This window comes from Lepus europaeus, chromosome 2, assembly GCF_033115175.1.
Source record: "Lepus europaeus isolate LE1 chromosome 2, mLepTim1.pri, whole genome shotgun sequence".
Lineage (NCBI taxonomy): Eukaryota > Metazoa > Chordata > Mammalia > Lagomorpha > Leporidae > Lepus > Lepus europaeus.
In genome coordinates, this window is record NC_084828.1 from 135,131,592 (window position 1) to 135,151,303 (window position 19,712).

The following is a 19,712-nucleotide window of genomic DNA, read 5'->3' on the forward strand; positions in this document are numbered from 1 at the left end:
TCAAACCAAATCCTCTTTCCTTGAAATGATTTTTATTCTCCTTTATCTTTGTCAAATTGTCAAAAATAAAACACCTTCAGCACTAGACCTGTTGCTTTTCCCATGTGAAGTTTTATTATCTTTTTCCTTAGTGACCACTGTATTGATTTAATTTTTAATGAAATTCAAAGATTTTTAACTTTAAATTGGTATACAGTTAAACTGTTTCACCTGCTACAAGCTTTAAGATGCTTCAGTTCAACTTAAGAAACATTCAAACGGCTATGATCATAATCACGGTCTAACTCTATGGTTCCCTCTATATAACTGTATATGCATGTATATATATGCAACATACAGATAAAATGTGTATATGTAAATGAATAATTGGGCACAAAGTATACACATAGGTATGTATACTAGAAAATTAAAATTAGAAATAAAATATCTTCCAGACAATATGGTAGCCCTGTGATTTTTCTGGTTTGTTTTAAAAGATCAAATTTTCTTTGCACTATTTACTTAATTTTCTTTCTTTATTACATGATGAAAAGGTAAACATTAACCAAGGCTACCTGCTGAACCACAGATTCCAAGTTAATGGGGTATTACTTCCTTTAGAACGAGCAACATTGACCATAAGAAAATCCTGTTGCATTGTTAAGGCATTTTGGATGGATGTGGATGCTCTCATAGTAGCAGACACTGAATAAAATAATGCTAAAGGATTTCAGATAGTAGTAGTATGCCACTATTTTGAAGCAATTCAATATTACTTTAAAAGGCTTTCATGGCAGGGATATCACTGGGTGTCATGATTTCTCTTTTCCTACCCTTTATTTCTCTTCAAGATTTCTTCCATTAACACTGCAGCCAGCAATCAACTGTTTCTCTCTCTCTCTCTCTCTCCCTTTCTTCTTCTCCTCCTCCTCCTCCTTCTCCCCCATCCTCTTCCCCTTCTCCTTCTCCTGCCTTCTCCTTCTTCCTCTTTTTCGTTTGTTTAAACTTTATATATATTTATGGTCTGGTGGAGTTGGTCTACAGTCTTACACTGTACTATTGTGGACTGACTTCTGTTTACATAAAGATTTCTTGGGCTTGAGGTATAGTTTACAATGACAGGTTTTTTTAAGTCTTTTTTTTTTTAAGTTCTTTTATTTATTTGAAAGGCGGGGGAGGGGGAAGGAAGGGGATGGGAGAGAGAGACAGAGACAGAGAGAATCTTCCATCACTGGTTCACTCCCCCAAAGCCTGCTTTGTAAGAACAAAGTCAGGGACCCAGAACTCTTTCCAGGTCTCCTTTGTTGATGGCAGAGTCCCATCATCTGTTATGTTTACTAACATCTAATCTGTTATGTCTACTGTTATCTGTTCCCTCCCTGGTTCATTTGAAGGAGGCTGGATTGGAATGGTGGTTTAGGAGGGTGAAGCTGGTAGTCTTGTACGGGATGTAGATATCCCTAGTGGGGGCTTAATCCAGTAGGCCACAATGCCCACCCCTATAATGCAAGTTTTTATTTTATATTTAGTATCTTAAGTTCTAAATATCAAGACTTTTAGAAGACACATTTGGCCCACATTTAGTAGTAAAATATCGACACTTAACTTTGGATTTATCTGAACTACTGAAATACAGGGGACACCAAAAACTGACCGGTTGGTCCTTTTGTGAATGAAGCCTTCACATCATGGAATGAAGACAGACTAACATTTTAGGCAACAGTCCTGTGCTTTTCATGAACTAATTTCAGTTGCATTTCTAAGTGCAGAAATCAGCCGGTACTTCATATGCGCTTTTTTTTTTTTTAAAGATATATTTATTTGAAAGAGTTACACAGAGAAAAAGGAGAGGCAGAGAGAGAGAGAGGTCTTCCATCTGCTGATTCACTCCCCAGTTGGCCACAATAGCCAGCACTGTGCTGATCCAAAGCCAGGAGCCAGGAGCTTCTCCTGGGTCTCCCACGCGGGTGCAAGGAGTCCAAGGACTTGGGCCATCTTGTACTGCTTTCCCAGGCCATAGCAGAGAGCTGGATCAGAAGTGGAGTAGCCGGGTCTTGAACCGGTGCCCATATGGGATGTTAGCATTTCAGGCCAGAGCGTTAACCCGCTGCGCCTCAGTGCCGGCCCCTCATATGCTCTTGGGTTTACTTGACACATGCCCATTCACTTATTACCTCTTTATATGATTTCCTCCTGGCACACTGCTGTATCAGAATCCCAGATCTGATTATAAACTCCTGGTTTCTTGAATCTCTGTGTTTCTGGGTATGTACATGTCTGTATTTTCTATTGTTCAAACAGTTGTGCCCGTTTAGAGGTAACAAAATGTGACATGTCAGTTAAGAACAGATCTTTCACTCATATTTGAAAAGTTTCCTTGATATTTATTCTGAGGTTGTTCCTGTTTCCAGTTCAAGTTGGGAGTGAGGGCTGCAGGCGGGAGAACAAGGGAGTGAGGCCATTCACCTGCAGCTGAGAGAGAAAAGACAATGGTAGATATGCAATAACTTGTGATATTTCAGAGGTGTGTCATTTGGGGTTTTCTTCCTCCTTCCTCCCTCTTCCTCCTTTCTTCTTCCTTCTGCCTTCTTTGTTCTCCCTCCCCTCCTCCTCCTTCTTTCCCCCCTCTTCTTCTTCTTCAATTTATTTATTTGGAAGACATAGAAAGAGAGAGAGAGAGAGAGGAGTTTGTTCCCCCAATAGCTGCAGAAGTCAGATCTGGACCAAATAAGCCAGGTGTCAAGAACTCCATTCCATGGGGCTGGCACAGCCCGACCTTTGTGGCCCTTTGGGGGAATGAATCAGCAGATGGGAGATATCTCTCTCTGTGTCTCGCCCTCTCTCTCTGTAACACTGCCTTTCAAATAACTAATAAATAAATCTTAAAAAAGAAAAAAGAACTCCACCCAGTTTCCCGCATGAGTGGAAGGTGCCAAGTATTTGGGCCATCTTCTCCGGCTTTCTGCATTTTCAGGCGCATTGGCAGGAAGCTGGTGCTGGCAGAAGCATAGCAGCTAGGATTCAAACCAGCGCTCCAACATGTGATGCAGGTGTCACAAGTGAGGCTTAGTCCCCTGCACCGCAACACCACCCCACTTCTGTGGTATCCTTTCCCTGCATTTACACAGTCCCCACCAAGTGCGTTCTGCCAAAGTTATTATGGAACCAGCTGAATGGAGAAAAGGATCAAAGAAGTTACCATCCTTCCTTCCTGCTAAAATGTGATTAAATTGTCAGATTGAACATTGGGCCAATATATTCCTCTGTATTTGATGAATCTGTAATTTAAAACCAGATTATCTTAATTTGCAGCTGGCAATCCAAAGGGAGCAGAGTGGAAAATAATTTAAGCATAGTGTCTACTAGACCTTAAGTTTACGAAAGTAGAACCACGGTGTCACCAGAGGCCAACCAGAGGGGAATGACCCCAAAGATGTTCCATCACTACTTGTCTGGCTAGGCTGGATAAGAGTGACTGCAGAGATATGAATGTAAAGTTATTGAGATTGCTCAAGCCATATTAACAGAGAACATTTAATATGTTCATTTTTATGATTAAATATATGGTTTTTCAGGACAAAATCATTTATGATTTTTGAAATTTCATATTACATTTCATTCTTGTTAGTGTAGCTCTAGAGTAAACACAACAAATTAGAACATTAATGTGCATTATTTTAAATATTTAAATAATTCTTAATAATAATTTTGTACCTTTATAATCACCCATAATTCTATCTTTACCATCCCACAACCAACCAGTTTGATTTATTGCTCTGTTCACTGTGTATGGTTTTAAACCTATCTTTCTACAAAACATGAAACCAAACACTCATAAAGTCAAATTTGAAATCTAGAAATTCAACCTCAGTTATCTCTGCTGTCTAATTTTATCGAGTTTGAAACAGAGTGCTACCACAAATTAGCTCTGAAATTAACCTGAAACAGCTTCCCTTAAGTGAAGAGTTCACTTCACCTCTTTCAATTGGCAAAAGACCACACAAGTAAAAATTATCTAGGGCAATGCATTTTCCTTTCTAATATATTTTATTTAAGCAAATGCATATTTACCACTCTTTGAACTGCACACATGCAGATAAATGCTCTTCACCCAGGAGCCATTTTGCAAGCTGGGTATCCCCTTTAGTATCCACCAGCAGCAATCCAAGATAAATTAATTGATCACTAAAGATAAATAGAGTAATCATCTATTGATAGTCCCATGCATAAGAGACAGAATTAGAATGTTTGATTTTATTTGAGTAATTCCTTTTCTCAAACTCGCAGTCATAAAATATCGGCAACATAGCTGTTTTTATCTTTTTAAAAAAGTTTGTATATTTTTCATCCAAGTGCTTTTTATCAATAGAGAATAGTAAAAGTATAAAGTGATACTAAGGACATCCATAATGAATTGAGTGTTAGCAAGCTACATGAAAGTCAATCCCCAATACACAAGTATTAAGGAAAATATTTTACTGGTTTCCCCATCTGTTCTGAAAATTGTGATCCTGTGATCACATTTGAGAGATTTTCCAGTGATGATTCATCTTTTCTTCCTTCTCTTCCTTTCTCCCTTCCTTTTTTTCCTTTTTTTTTTTTTTTTTTTTTTTGAGGAAAGAGAGACAGACCGACAGAAAGATACAGATAAACAGAACTGTCGCCTGTGATTTACTCTTCAAATTCCTCCAGTGTTCTGGGACTGTGGCTGCTGCCATAAGCTAGGAACTCAATCCAGATCTCCCATTTGGGTGGTAGGAACACAATTACCTGAGCCATCACCATTATCTCCTGGGGTCAGCGTTGGCAGCAAAGTAGAGCAGCAGCTAGAGATGGGAACTGAACACAGGCACATCTCTGTGAGTCACAAGCACCAACTGTTGGGCCAAACTCCCACTTGCATTGATGTTTTTGAGTTTGTACTGCTGAGAATTAATGGTGTTCAGTGATAGGCACAAAAAATAATGAAGTTAGCTTAAAATGGAAGCTACATGCAATAGAAATGTAGCTATCCAGAAACAATTTTCCTTTTGTAACATAAGTAAAAAAAAGCTTGAATTTCTAAGAAAAATGATTGCAATACATCACTACATACCAGGCTATAAATTTGTACTTTTGAATCAATGCATAAAATAATTCAGAGATTTTCATTTAGAACAATGTAGTTATCAAAATTTCCAGAACTTTACAAATATTTAGAGTCCATCATGTCTCCAGATTCTCATGTGGGCAAGCTACCCACATCTTGAAAGAGGTCTTGGGGATTTAGGATTCAAAGTAATCAGGTTTGGACAGAAGGGTATAACCAATTTATTTTCTTGTCCAATCAAACAAATCTACTTGGGAGCCAAAAGGCCTGTTTGATTATCTAGCCAGAAACTTCCTTTTGGGTCCTGGCTCTCATCCACATGTTTTCATTAAAAGAATATGAGCTCAGTAAACTCCAGAGCTGTAAGGTGGTAGTTCTCGACCACTGCTGCTCTTTAGTGCTTGGGCCATCCTGCATTCCCAGGCCATCAGCAAGGACGCTGAACTGCCCACCTGGATTAGAGCAGTTAGATTAGAAGTGGAGCAGCCAGGACTTTGACCTACCACACCATAGCAACAGCTCCACTCTCTGATCTTAAAATTGTTTTTTACTTTCTTTGTTTCACAAATTACATTTTCCAGAAGCAGAGGATACTAATTGTAAGATTTTCCTTTCTTACCACAATGGATGTTTTTTAATGAAAAGGGACTTAGGAAAGGAGTGCTCTGTGGACTGAAAGCCCAGGAAAATTTTAGCCATGCAAGTATTTGGAAGCACTAGAAGGAATGATATGCCTTTATCTCTATACGAGGATTACTCAACAGTGCACTACAATGTTTTAGTCTGGATGATTTTTTTTTTTTCAGGGGGCCATTCTGGGTATTTTAAGATAATTTACAGCATCCCTGGTCTCTACCCACTAGAGGCCAGTATCAACCTCTCCTCCAATTTTTGTGAACAAAAATGTCTCCAGACCTTGCCAACTATCCCTTAGGGAGGTGGGGGCAAAACTACCCCCAGTTCTACACATATGAGATGTCCTTTGTTATAATTCCAGAAATACCATTTTAAAACAATTTATTATGTTTGCTTTTTTAATATTCTTAGTTCTGTTTTAAAAAAGATTTATTTGTTTGAAATGGATAGTTAGAGAGAGGGAGAGACAGAGAGAGATAGATCTTCTATCTGCTGTTTCATTGCCCAAATGGCTGAAATAGTCATATCTGGACCACATTGAAGCCAGGAACCCAGAACACAATCCGGGTCCCCCACATGGGTGATAAGGGTCAAGTTCTTGGGCCAGCTTCCACTGCTTTCCCAGGATGTTAGTAAGGAGCTGGACAGGAAGCAAAGCAGCTGGGACTTGAACCAGTGCTAAGATATGGGATGCTAGTATCATATAGACCCTCTGTATCACAATACTGGCCCTGCAAGTAACATTTTCTACAGGGTGCATTGGTCCCAGAAATATTGCTGCAAAACCTTTATATTGGGTCTTCTACCTAATGCTATTTCTCTTTTCCCAAAGTCATGCCATAATCTTTATATAAGTGACTCTGGGTCATAGTTCATTTTCTCTCAATTGCTCAGATACATTTTCTATCTGATTTTGAATGGTAAAGAATTAGCCACAGGTCACATCTGTCCACACTTTCTGAATAGAAGTGCATGTGGAACAAACATTTCATTGGATAATCTCTGAAAAATAAAAATACACATTCAGCTTCACAAATGCAGGTTCTTGAGCTGAGAGGTCAGTTTGTGGGTAACTGGGATAGTCTTAAAAGGATTGATGACTCCATTTTACTATGTGGTTGTAAAATTATCTTACTTGTTTCTGTTACAGGGCCTCCAACACATACTGGCTACCCAGGGCCCCAGGTTGGCTACCCAGGGCCCCAGGTTGGCTATCCAGGGCCCCAGGATGGCTGCCTAGGACCCCAGGCCGGCTACCCAGGGCCCCAGGCTGGCTATCCAGGGCCCCCGGATGGATATCCAGGACCTCAGGCCGGCTACCCAGGGCCCCAGGCTGGCTATCCAGGACCCCAGGATGGCTACCTAGGACCCCAGGCCGGCTACCCAGCCCCACCAGCTGGCTATTCAGTTGCCAGTCCAGGCAACTTCCCTGTCCAGAATCAGCCAGGACATACTCAGCCTGGTGGCCCTGCAGGAATACCATGGATGCCAGCTCCACTAGTTCCACTGAACTGCCCACCTGGATTAGAATATTTGACTCAGGTAATTTCAAATGTATAAAATAATCCTGAAGCAACCTGTTTCCAATTTACTTAACCAGATTAACAAATTAATAATTCATCAAGCTTGAAATAATATTTTTATTAATGAATTCCTCTAAGTCAGTTTCAATTTTTAAATCAAAATAAAAACATGTTAAAAAAATTGTGTCTTCTATGATCTTGAATACCATTTAAGGCAATAGACTGTAGTCAATATTTATTAAACATGATTTTCTAGTCTTTATCCTAAGTATAATACATGTAGTAACTCGTGCAGTCTTTATAGAAAATCTATGATGTTTAGGCACAAGACACCATTTGTCAAAAGAGATGGATGTTCAGAGAAGTTATGTAACTTCCTAAGGAAGTGGGGCTGATTTTTCATTCCTGGAACTCTGGGGCTGTGGATTATGTTCTGAAATCCCAACTCTAAAAAATTACATTAGAGTTTGGAAAAGGAACTCTACATAAAGTTTACTGTTGAGTTTAAATTAGTGGTCCCAAATGAGGAGTTTTAATACTTTTTGTCATTTGACTCCCCGTTTTTGTTATAATTAGTGATACAGCCTGATGATGTTGCTTTCATCATGGGCTATCCAACTTTCCCAGTGCTGTCAATGAGGGCAGACAATCTCTTGGATTTTTCTTTTCTACGTAACTGTTAATGTCAGCAATATGAAGTATACCGTGTTTTGGTGTTAGAAATCAGATAGGTAAAAAAGTAATGTGAAATTCTGCGTGCCCAATATATAAACAAATATTCTATGACATCCAACCAGCTTTTGGTAAACCAGTGGTCACTCTTATATTCTCTGTACCTGTTTCGCTTCCCATAGTGCACTCAGTACATTCTTTAAAAGATTTTAGTCATGATTATGTTCTCCAAGGAGTACTCTGAGAAGTGCAAATCAAGATCTCACAAAATATGTAGAAGTTATCACCAACTCCAAATGGTGTTGGGTATACTTTAAAGCTTTTTGAGACATGCAGAAAATTCTCTTTAACAGAGAAAAATTATCAAAGTTTCTTGAGCCATTTCTAGAGGGAGCATAATTTTCTAAATATTTTTAGGGATTCACATGGAAGTCACTTTATTTGACATGGATTTTCCCTGCTTAGTAATGAACACTCTGTTACTACTTTAACAATTAAATATATTATCTTTAGTTTTACAAAGAAGGTGTAACATAGACTATGAAGTATTGATAAGATTAATAAACACAGATACTTGATTGTATGCAGTTTCAGAAATATAAACACATTTATTATAGTTTGCTTGATTTAAGAAAATTCTTTGGCATAAACTTATAGCCTAATTTTCTTTTTTGTATAATAGATTGATCAGGTATTGATTCATCAACAAGTTGAACTACTAGAAGGTATGTTTTCATCATATTCATCATATTTATAGAAAGAAAAGATATTTATGCTGATAAATACATATTAACCACCATAAATATATCAACGTGACACACATGGGGCAATTAAATCAAGCTATTGAAAAAAGTCTCTTCACATTAATGGAATTATGAACAATATTGGCAATTCACTTTAAAATTCCCTCATGGTAAAATAAGATTTTGCTCTGCATATTTCCTTACAGTACAGACATTAACTTAGAAGGAACACAATCAAAACATTTTTGTTTCTTCCTACAAATCCTTTTACCCGACTTTTGTAGCTTCACCTGTTTTCTCCCCGGTTTGTGCTCAGCTTGAAAATGGGTCAGAGCCATATGCAATAGTTTGGCTGCCTTAGTTTATTTATTTTCGCTTTTCTTTCCTTTTTTTTTTTTTTAGATTCATTTTATTTATTTGAAAGGTATTATTACTACAGAGAGAAACAGACAGAAAGAGAGGTCTTGGGGCCATCGCTGTGGTGTAGTGGGTAAAGCCACCCCCCTGCAGTTACAGCATTCCATATGGGCGCTGGTTCGAGACCTAGCAGTTCCACTTCCAATCCAGCTCTCTGCTATGGCCTGGGAAAGCAGTGGAAGATGGCCCAAGTGCTTGTGCCTCCGCACCCACATGGGAGACCTGGAAGAAGCTCCTGGCTCCTGGTTTCAGATCAGCACAACTCCTGCCGTTATGGCCAATTGCGGAGTAAACCAGCAGATGGAAGACTTCTCTCTCTCTTTCTCTCTCTCTGCCTCTCCTTCTCTCTGTGTAACTCTGACTTTCAAATAAATAAACAAATCTTTAAAAAAAAAGAAAAAAGAAAAAGAAAGAGAGGTCTTCCATTCACTGGTTCACTCCCCAAATGGCCACAATGGTGAGGGCTGAGCCAGGAACTTCTTCCAGGTCTTCTACTTGAATGCAGAGTCCCAAGCACTTGGGCCATCTTCTGCTGCTTTCCTAGGCACATTAGCAGGGAGTTGAATAGGAACTAGAGCAGTCAGGACACTAACCAGTACCCATATGGGATGCTGTCGCTGCAAGCAGTGGCTTAACTCATGCACAATACTGGCCCTGCCTTAGTACATTTCTGAAACAAGTGATCAGTTTGAATCCGGATGGTGATTTTTGGAACATTATTGCTTGTGCCTACATTTTCTCTTGGGAGTTCAGATGAGCCCTGTTAGACTTTTGTCCCCTGGGCTGTGGATTGTCAGCTTATGTGCAGGGGCACTGCAGAGGTGGAGGATGCTGACCAGCAGGTTTGAGGCTGGGCTCCCAAGAAGAGCAAGCCCACTCCTGCTGAGTGGGTCTCACACCACCCTGTGTATGTTGGTACCATGACCCCCTGGTGCAAGTATAACCTCAGGAAGCAAATCAAGGTTCCAGCACAACTGCCAATGGAGTAAGCCTTTGGGTGGATTCCTGAACAATAGTGTCCTCCTTTTAGATAGAAAGAGTTAAATGACTCTGCTCGTCTGCACCATATGTCTGTTAAATCCATCTTCACCTGTCTGCAGAGTTCTTTTCCCGATAGAAATTAAAGCTAACCTTTCCAAACAGAGTAATGAGTGTAATTAAAATATGCAATTGTCATTTCTTATATTTACATTATTTATAATGTACACTGAGATATTTGTAATGGTTTTACATTTGTTTAGTTTTTCTAAACAAAGTTTTGTCCAGAAAAGAATTCCTTGTTATTTGGTAATTTTGATTCTTTGTAAAATATGCTATTTATACTTATTAAAGTTATATAATCAGAACAACTTATTCTGTACATTATACAGCACAACAGGTTTTTAGATTTATAAACTTTATAAATATACTTGAAATATGTGCCTTAATCATGGGATACAGAATATGTTCCAGATTTACTAGGATATCTTTAATTTCCTTGCTGTTTTTCCCCCAAATTGAATGTTTAAGGTTTTGTTTTTTCATATTATAAAGAAGGTGAAGAATACCCAGTTTCTTTTTAACATTTGAGCGTATAAAGCATTAACATTTTCTCTCATTTCAAAACTTAAGAGATCAAACAGACATAAACAGAATTCTTTTGCTTTGTTTGGTTTCATTTTCAAGTAACCAGAAGGAAACTTAGAGATTATGTTAACCCATGTTATTTAACAAATCAACAAACTACAGACTTTGAGAATAAGCTACTTAACCAGATAATAAACACCCTCTCAAAATCAGTTAGTTTTTTTCTCACCAAACATACAACTGTGGCAGATGTTTAAGTCATGGGTCCAGGGCATGAGTCCCACTAAACACACTTAAGAGAATTTGTACTGACAAAGCTTGTGAAAGGCATCCTATCTGACCAAACTTCTGTACTTGCACACATCAGAAACTAGTTTTTACCTCCACATGTTTTCTGAACCACTGCTTATTTTGGTCAGGCTTCTGACATCCTGTGTTTCAGGTTACTGGGGGCTGTGGGCAGACTGGGCACTGGGTTGCCCCTTGCCAGCTGTGCAGTGTGTGAATGGTGAGGTGTCCAGTGTGTGAGTCAGTACAGAAGTCCCTTGGTAGGATAGCACGCAGGTCTCAGCATGCAGTGTCTGTTTCCCGCATGCAGACATTAAGCTTGGTAAGGTGCGGAGTTTACTCAGGAGGCCCCGGTCTAGATGAAGCCCTGGTTGCCAAGCACATTTTCCCCTGGCCCAGCACTCCTCCCTTATTTCTAAGCAGCTGCTGCTGAGTTAAACCGTGGTCCCTGGTGCCCAACAGGATGCTCTAGTTCACCTTCCATTTCTACTCTCTCTTTTTACACATGTGCATTGAAAGTAAGCCCTCTCATTGCCTTTATTCAAATAGTACAGAAATTTAAGACATTAATTGTGGTTTATAGAACAGTGTATTAAACCAACTGATGTACTGTAACATTTCATGGCGTGTGAGTGTACCTGTCATCTTCCATTCTCCTCCGTAATACATGAACCTGCACCAGGTTAAGGGGACATTTTATCCACACACGTACCACGACTGTGTGCACCTGCATCGCTGCAGCAGCCCTCTCCACAGAGTTTCCCTTTCAGGTGGGAGTCTGTGCAATCAGGAAGATCGGACTTGTTCTCCTCTCTGTGTCTCCCTAGAGAACTCTTAATTTCCTGAACCTTAGGAGCCTGTCCTTCTGCTTTCCCTTTCTCTTGGTCTCAGTCAGGGTCCTCTCTAAATGTCTTTCCTTTACCTTCTTCTTTTTCTCCCTGGAGCATCATTTAACACTGGTGTGGCCGTGTGTTGTAATATCTCAGAGTAGATCAGTGTTCTTGCCTTGTGCGTAATGATGATTTCTTCTTTGTGTCTTAAAGTCTTAACAGGTTTTGAAACTCAAAACAAATATGAAATTAGGAACAGCCTTGGACAGAGGGTTTTCCTAGCAGTGGAAGATACTGATTGCTGTACCCGAAATTGCTGTGGGGCATCTAGACCTTTCACATTGAGGATTCTTGATAACACGGGCCGAGAAGTGATGACCCTGGAACGACCACTGAGATGCAACAGTTGCTGTTTCCCCTGCTGCCTTCAGAAGGTCAGTGCACAGTTACCAGGGAAGGTTGTAAAGTCACTCAGCACTTTTCACCTCCTCATTCACCTAAGCATATGATCATTATTACATTTACATACATTATTCTTCCTTGATAGATAGAAGTTCAAGCTCCTCCTGGTGTCCCAATTGGTTATGTAAGTCAGACCTGGCACCCCTGCCTGCCCAAGTTCACAATTCAAAATGAGAAGGAAGAGGATGTGCTAAAAATTTCTGGTCCATGTGTTGTGTGTAGCTGTTGTGGAGATATTGATTTTGAGGTAAGAAATGTCATGATGTTATAAGAATGTGCTTTCTTAATGTACAAATATAATTTTTCAGCATTTAATTACATTAAAATAGCATAGTACTATTGTATTCAGATGTATCACAAGGAGGATAATGTGTTGATATAAAGGTAAAACATTCAAAACTATTATGTATAAATATTTCAAGAAGGAGATGATGTGCTCATATTTAACTGTGGTCAGAATAGTGGTTATTACCTTGACCAAACATCATTGTTTATTATGATAAAAATAGTAATGTGAGGGCCGGCGCCGCGGCTCACTAGGCTAATCCTCCGCCTTGCGGCGCCGGCACACCGGGTTCTAGTCCCGGTCGGGGCACCGATCCTGTCCCGGTTGCCCCTCTTCCAGGCCAGCTCTCTGCTGTGGCCAGGGAGTGCAGTGGAGGAGGGCCCAAGCACTTGGGCCCTGCACCCCATGGGAGACCAGGAGAAGCACCTGGCTCCTGCCATCGGATCAGCGCGGTGCGCCGGCCGCAGCACGCCTACCGCGGCGGCCATTGGAGGGTGAACCAATGGCAAAAGGAAGACCTTTCTCTCTGTCCCTCTCTCACTGTCCACTCTGCCTGTCAAAATAATAATAATAATAATAATGCGAGCAAAGTCGCTTATAAGGTGAAAATAAGCAAAATAGGGATAGGTATTTGGCCTAGCAATTAAGTTAGCTGTTGGAATGTCCACATCCCATATGAAGTGCCAAGTCCCGGTTCTGCTCCAATTGTAAAGTCCTGTGGATGCTTGAAGACAGATGGTAATGGCTTAAATGCTTGAATCCCTGGCCCTTTGAGGGAGATTGGGATGGAGATCCTGGCTTTGGGGTGGCTCAGCATCCACCATCCCCACCACTGTCACTGGCATTTGTGGAGGGGAGCAACAGGTGAGAGCACTCACAGGTACTCAGTTGTTCATGCTCTTTCAAAAAAAATTAGAAAGTAAATAAATAAATACAGAAAATTGGAGTGAGACTTTCCCGGTAGCCAGGCAAGAGCTGTAGAAGTGCCATTATGAAAATAAATAAAGAGGCAAAATTTCTTTTAGAGTCTTGTATGGTCATGCTATATGTTATCCATTTTCAGTAGAAAACTGACCTTGTCTAAGTCTGATTGCCAAGGTTACAGATCCTTCTATTCGGAAATACAGCCTGGCAGCTCTGTAGGCTAATATAGAAGGTCTAACACAATTGACCTCCTACAAGAAGCCCAATTAGACAAGGATAGTTGTTCAAAATTTGGTATAAAAGTCACTCCTTATCCAGTTTCACTCTCTGCAGTTTGGTATATCCATAATCCATTGTGGTCTGAAAATATTAGATGAAAAATTCTAGAAATAAATAATTTACAAGTTTTAAATTGTGGGCCATTTTGTGAGTCATCTGTTTGTTCCTAATGTTATAAACTACTTACTGCTTGACTAATGAGTCACTTAGTAACTATCTTAGTTATCAGATGTCATAGTACTTCTGGGCTTTTGTTCAAGTAACCTTTGTCTCTCTCCTTCCCAGGACTCTTGGTAGGAGGAAAAATGGCCACATGAAATAGATATCTCAATCCAATCCTGGTGATGAGTTTAAGTCTGAATCCATATCATTGCTGCAGTTAAGAAATCTGAAAACAATGAAATTGATCCTGAGTGGTTACATATGTGACAGAATAGATGCAAAAGCATATTGGAAAAAGACTAATCACCAAAGAGCATCCTCAATTCTTGCATAAAAATCCTCTATCTTGGGGCCAGCATTGTGACAGTGAGCTAAGCTGCTGCCTGCAATGCAGCAATGTATATGGGAGTGAAGGTTGCAGTCCTGGCTTCTGCACTTCTAGCTCCCTGCTAATGCATCTAGGCAAGCAGTGGAAGGCCCATGTACTTGGGTCACTGTCTCCCATGTGGAAGAGCCAATGAAGCCTCAAGCTCCTGGCTTTGCCCTGGCCCAGCCCTGGCTGTTGTGACCATATAGGGAGTGAATCAGCAGGTGGAAGATCTCTCACTCTCTCTCTCCCTGTCTCGATCACTCCACCTTTCAAATAAATAAATAAATTTTTAAAAACTCCTCTATCTTTACATAAGACAATTCAGAAATTACATAATGCTTTAGCATCTATTTCACCCACAAAGAAAATCAACAGCTGAAAAATAGGCAAGAGCTACACAGAGTTGTTGCTATGGTGCCTCAGGTTCAGAAAGTGAAATAGCTCCGGATAAGAAAAACAAGGACAGCCAGACATGGTTCAGATCAATTGTAAAATTCAGATTAATAAAGAAAACGTAAAAGCAGGAAGGGAAAGGCAGGGGGAGAGAGGAAGGAGGAGGAGATTTGGGAGTTTAACTGTTTTCATCTAAGCCTACTGGCTACCGGACTTTGTGTTCCTTTGCACATTGTCTGTTACATCCATACCCTTTTTATATATTTGTTTACTTTGTGCTTATGAACTTATAAATGTGAATTGTTTCTTGGAAAGATTGATCTTGCAGTTGTCCTTTGATAGACAAATATTTCTCTAAACCAACCCTTTGTTGTTAGACTTCATCACTCATGAGCATGTACACACATACACTCATGGGTGTGTCAATGCAGTACAAAAGCTGAAATTTGAATTAAAATTTTTGTATGGTCAATAGGGCCAAATGATCATTTTTTTGTGACTCTTGATTTAAATTTTTGTTAGCATTTGATACTAAGGTTACTAAACAGCAGGCTATCATCAGCATTTTATTTTTTGTGTCCTTGGACAAATTATTTAACCTCTGTTGTCTGCAGTTTTTTACATGAAAACTGAATAATCACATACTTTACATGATTGTTTTGAGGATTAAATGTCTTATTTATGAATTCTTTCTATGCTATACTAAATATTGTGTAATGTTTTATTAGTAAAAAAGACCAATCTTATAATTAATGCTGTACATTATTATAGTATATTCCTTTGATAGGGTCTATGTTCTGTGTTTTTTTCTTTCAGATTTTGTATTTATATTTACCTTGTGAGAAAATGACTATGTTTCTTAGAATTTTTTTCACTAATGACTGTTATTAAAGTTGTGGCTTAAAATTTTAATGTTAATATAATACCATTTTTATTTCCAGAGGCTGAATTTTTATTATAGGGATTTCTTATTTTTAAAATAACTTCTAGAATATAGTTTAAAATTATCTAGTCCTCATGATTTTTAGTTGATTGTTCACATTTCTGATCCTTGCCACAAAAAATTATATATTTTTTTGTATAAATTTTGGTGGATTTTTAATTTCTTGCTGTAGATATCAGAAAGGTAAAATAGTAATGTCTTTATCAGTGTATTGGACTGATGGTTGCTAGTAAGATGCTATCTGCTTTTTTCATTTAAAAAATGTTTCACAGCACTCTGGCCTCAGAATCAGCCCTTAAGGCATTCAGATCTGGCTAAAAAGCCCATGAGAGTATTTCAGGCATGGAAAGCCAAGACACTGTGGCAAAAAAAAAAAAACAAACACCAAAACCTAAATGAAAGATCTCTGTGAGTGAAATCCCAACAGAAAGAATGGGCCATCAAAGAAGGAGGTACCTTTCTCTGAAGGGAGGAAAGAACTTCCACTTTGACTATGGCCTTGTCTATATATGATCGGAGTTGACGAACTCAAGAGGCTTCCATAGCCTTGGCAGCTCATGACAAGAGCCACGGGTGATTACTGACGTCATAAATAAGAGTGTCAATTGTTAAATCAACAACAGGAGTCACTGTGCACTTACTCCCCGTGTAGGATCTCCATCCTTAATTTGTTGTACTATGTGAATTAACAGCATAACTAGTACTCAAACAATACTTTATACTTAGTGTTTCTGTGTGGATGCAAACTGTTGAAATCTTTACTTAGTATATACTAAATTGATCTTCTTCTGTGTATAAAGATAATTGAAAATGAATCTTGATGTGAATGGGATGGGAGAGGGAGTGAGAGATGGGATGCTTGTGGGTGGGCAGGAGGTTATGGGGGGAAAAAGCTGCTATAATTCAAAAGTTGTACTTTGGAAGTTTAAATTTATTAAATAAAATTTAAATTTATTAAATAAAAGTTTAAAAAGTTTCAAAATTAAAAAATAAAATGTAAGGTTTTTATCAGTAGTGCAAATGCTTAGATGACAGCTGGCACATTGTCCTCAAGCTGCTCCAGGTACGTTTGTTCTGGGGTTGCAGCAGGAGGACCTAATTGGATCATGTTTTCTAATGGCTTATCACTGGAAAGCCAGAGCCAGGACGAACCACATAGCCATGTTGAAGGACAGTACTCCTGTCATACCAGGTAACACCCCTTGTTCAAAAGCTCATATGGCTAAATCCAGTTATCAATGAGCAAGAGGAATCCTGGGCCTATAGTAGGAGAGGGAATGAAATGGATATTTGATAGTAATCCATGCTGTCACAGTTCCATATTGGAAATTTGTTTCAAGGTTTTGAAGATCCCATCAGCCCCATCCCCACCCAAATAAAACCAACCAACTCTTCAGTCTCCCCTGTGGTCCCTGGGGCAGGGGCTTCAGAGGGTATTGCTAGCTCACGTGGCACCTGTGCACATTTGAAAAGCGCATTCCTCTCCCTCAGCTGACACAGCTCTGTGTGTATGTAACCTGGTCAGTGTCGGCTACATTCAGCCTCCACCTGCCCACCTGGGAAGTGTCTGTAGTCTGCTCAAAATCCATTCAATTTGTTCTGATGGCCCTGAGTTTTCCTTAGGAAGAATTGTCAAATAGTAAGATCTTTACTTTGGAGTTTCCTTCTTCTTGTGCTGCTCATGCCCCACTACTTGTCCATTCTTACTGCACACATTGACCTGGGCTATCCCAAATTTAGTTATTCAATACTTTGCTTTACTCAAAACTACCAGCCTTCTTTTCCAGGCTCTTAGCACTCACGTTTTCCTACTGACAGTGGTGGTAATGAGAGCTCCTATCATATTTAAACTTCACCTTTATAAACCTTGTGCTTCTTTCAAAGCAGAAATCACTTGAGAATTCTGTTTACTACCTTACTCACAGCTTCTAGAACTTTCATCAAAGAAACATTTCCTATTTCTATCCTCCTCGTTAAATTTTGTTTTGACCACTTGAAGAATTTATCACTGTTTATTTAATGTAAAATTGAAGGTGTTAAATATTTCAGCAAAACTACTTTCTTGTACGTTCTCTGTACAGTGTCTACTATATTTTAACATTTCCACAAATAGATACAGAAGCTTATGTCTAATAAAAGTAATATGTTCATAGTAACATAGGATGCAAATTTCAATCCAATATTTGTTTTATTTTACACCAATTTTAAAAACAGCTTTTTTTTGCTGAATTCTTTATTTATTTAGGGAAGGATTAAGCCTGTGTTTATAAAGTAAGTAAATTGAAAGTGTGTCCTTTCAAAAATTAAAAGGAAAATAAGAAAGAAAAAGGAGAAGGATGAGAGCGAGAGAGGATAGGATGGTGGGAAGTATGATTAAATTCCTAAAACTGTATGTAAATCAGCTCCCATTACATAAATTAATTAATTAAATCTTTATATAAAAGTCTACAGTATATTGCAAAATACTTGACAAAAAGTTTTGTTGTAGCTTTTCCAGAAATTTTTAAGACTTTTTTTTTGCACTTTAGATTAAATCACTAGATGAACAAAGCATGGTTGGCAAGATTTCTAAGCAGTGGACTGGGCTTTTGAAAGAGGCATTTACAGACGCTGATAACTTTGGGATCCAGTTCCCTTTAGACCTTGATGTGAAAATGAAAGCTGTGATGCTTGGCGCTTGTTTCCTCATTGTAAGTCCATTGTTACTAATCTTGGTTATGAGTCGTTTCTCTAGAATCATTCTGAAATTATTCAGTAAATATAAATTTTTTCATTGACTATCTTGCATGTGTAGGTTTCAAACAAGCTCCTTTTTAATTCCAGCTCTGAAATCCCATGTGATCCTGACAATGGATTCATGGGTGAATAAATTTTGTTTGGATGAGTCTATGCATTCTCGTAGGGGAAAGAAGGACTTAATACATTGAGGAGAGATATTAACTTAATACAATTTGTGGATCATATTTGAACAAGCCACTGTGAAAAAACATTTATGAGGCTTTCATGAAAATTTGATCAATATTAAGGAATAACTAAGATTCCTTTAAAATGTGATATCATTTCTGTGAAAACTAACAGGTACACATTGAAATATTTCATTAGGTGATTTCATCAATGATTTGCTTTTAAAATGGAGGTAAGTTAAAATAGAACAGGGGACAGAATATTGGATGACCTAAGACTGATTGTATTGATAACAGTTGAATCTGGATGAGCACTTTGAGACATTCTTATCCTGTTATATTTAATTTGCCATATGCTTAATTTTTCTATAATAAAGTTTAAATACAAGGTTCCTCCAAAAAGTTTTTAGGAAAGTGGAAAAAAGATAATTTTATTTTGGTGCAGAAATATTTGAAATATATCTATAGATTTTTTTCATAATATACATTTTTCCATGAACTTTTTAAAACTCCTTGTATACATGCATTTTGATTTTTTTGTGCTGTAATATGTCTCATTTCATTATTCACAAAGATTTTGAATGTCATTCATAATCTGAGTTGTATGTAAAACATGTTTTCAATAAGTATTCTTTTTACTCCCAAATTAAAATTTAACCTTAAACTATTTAACCAAAATCAGAGAATATAAAAGATACGTGTGTTTGGGGGAGAGAAGGCAATCTGGATTGTTTGAATTAATGGGAAATGGGGCTGGAATGATGAAGAGATCATTAGAGAATGACTCTGGACTTCTTGTAAATACTGGCTAAGTCACTGAAAATTGTTAATTGTTTTTTCAACAGGGTATCCTAAAGTAATTATAATTTATGAAAATTTCATTTATTTGAAAGTCAGAGCAACAGAGAAGGAGATACAAATAGAAAGTGAGATCTTCCATTAACTGATTTACTCCCAAGATGGCCTGTTACAGCCAGGCTTGGGCCAGGCCAAAGCCCGGAACCAGGAAGGAATTCCATCCTTGTCTCTCACATGGGTGGCAGTGGCCCACTGCCTTCCCAGATGAATTTCTAAGAAGTTGGATCAGAAGCAGGGAAACCAGGACTTGAACAGAGCACTCAGATATGGGTTGCCAAGATTGCAACTGGCAGCTTTACCTGCTGTGCCACAACACCAGCTTCAGTAATTATAATTTTAGAAAGATCAGTACTAGTGACTAGGTGCAAAATAATAAATTAAAGAAATAT

General features: G+C 38.6%; 2 protein-coding genes across 8 annotated transcripts in view; both read left to right on the forward strand.

Annotated features, from left to right (window-relative positions):
• The window catches only part of LOC133775298 (uncharacterized), a 993,905-nt gene that overhangs the window by 52,966 nt on the left and 921,227 nt on the right, over positions 1-19,712 (forward strand). The window lies entirely within an intron of this gene.
• The window catches only part of LOC133775228 (phospholipid scramblase 1-like), a 28,510-nt gene that overhangs the window by 6,582 nt on the left and 2,216 nt on the right, over positions 1-19,712 (forward strand). For 6 of the 7 annotated variants that reach the window (XM_062213421.1, XM_062213445.1, XM_062213412.1 and 3 more), the window contains 5 exons: positions 6,855-7,246; positions 8,582-8,624; positions 11,957-12,177; positions 12,291-12,452; positions 18,091-18,252. In XM_062213421.1, the coding sequence (XP_062069405.1) occupies positions 6,855-7,246; positions 8,582-8,624; positions 11,957-12,177; positions 12,291-12,452; positions 18,091-18,252 (980 nt within the window). Of the gene's footprint in view, positions 1-3,688; positions 4,147-6,854; positions 7,247-8,579; positions 8,625-11,956; positions 12,178-12,290; positions 12,453-18,090; positions 18,253-19,712 lie in introns of those variants that run through there. The other variant, XM_062213462.1, reaches the window with a different exon arrangement.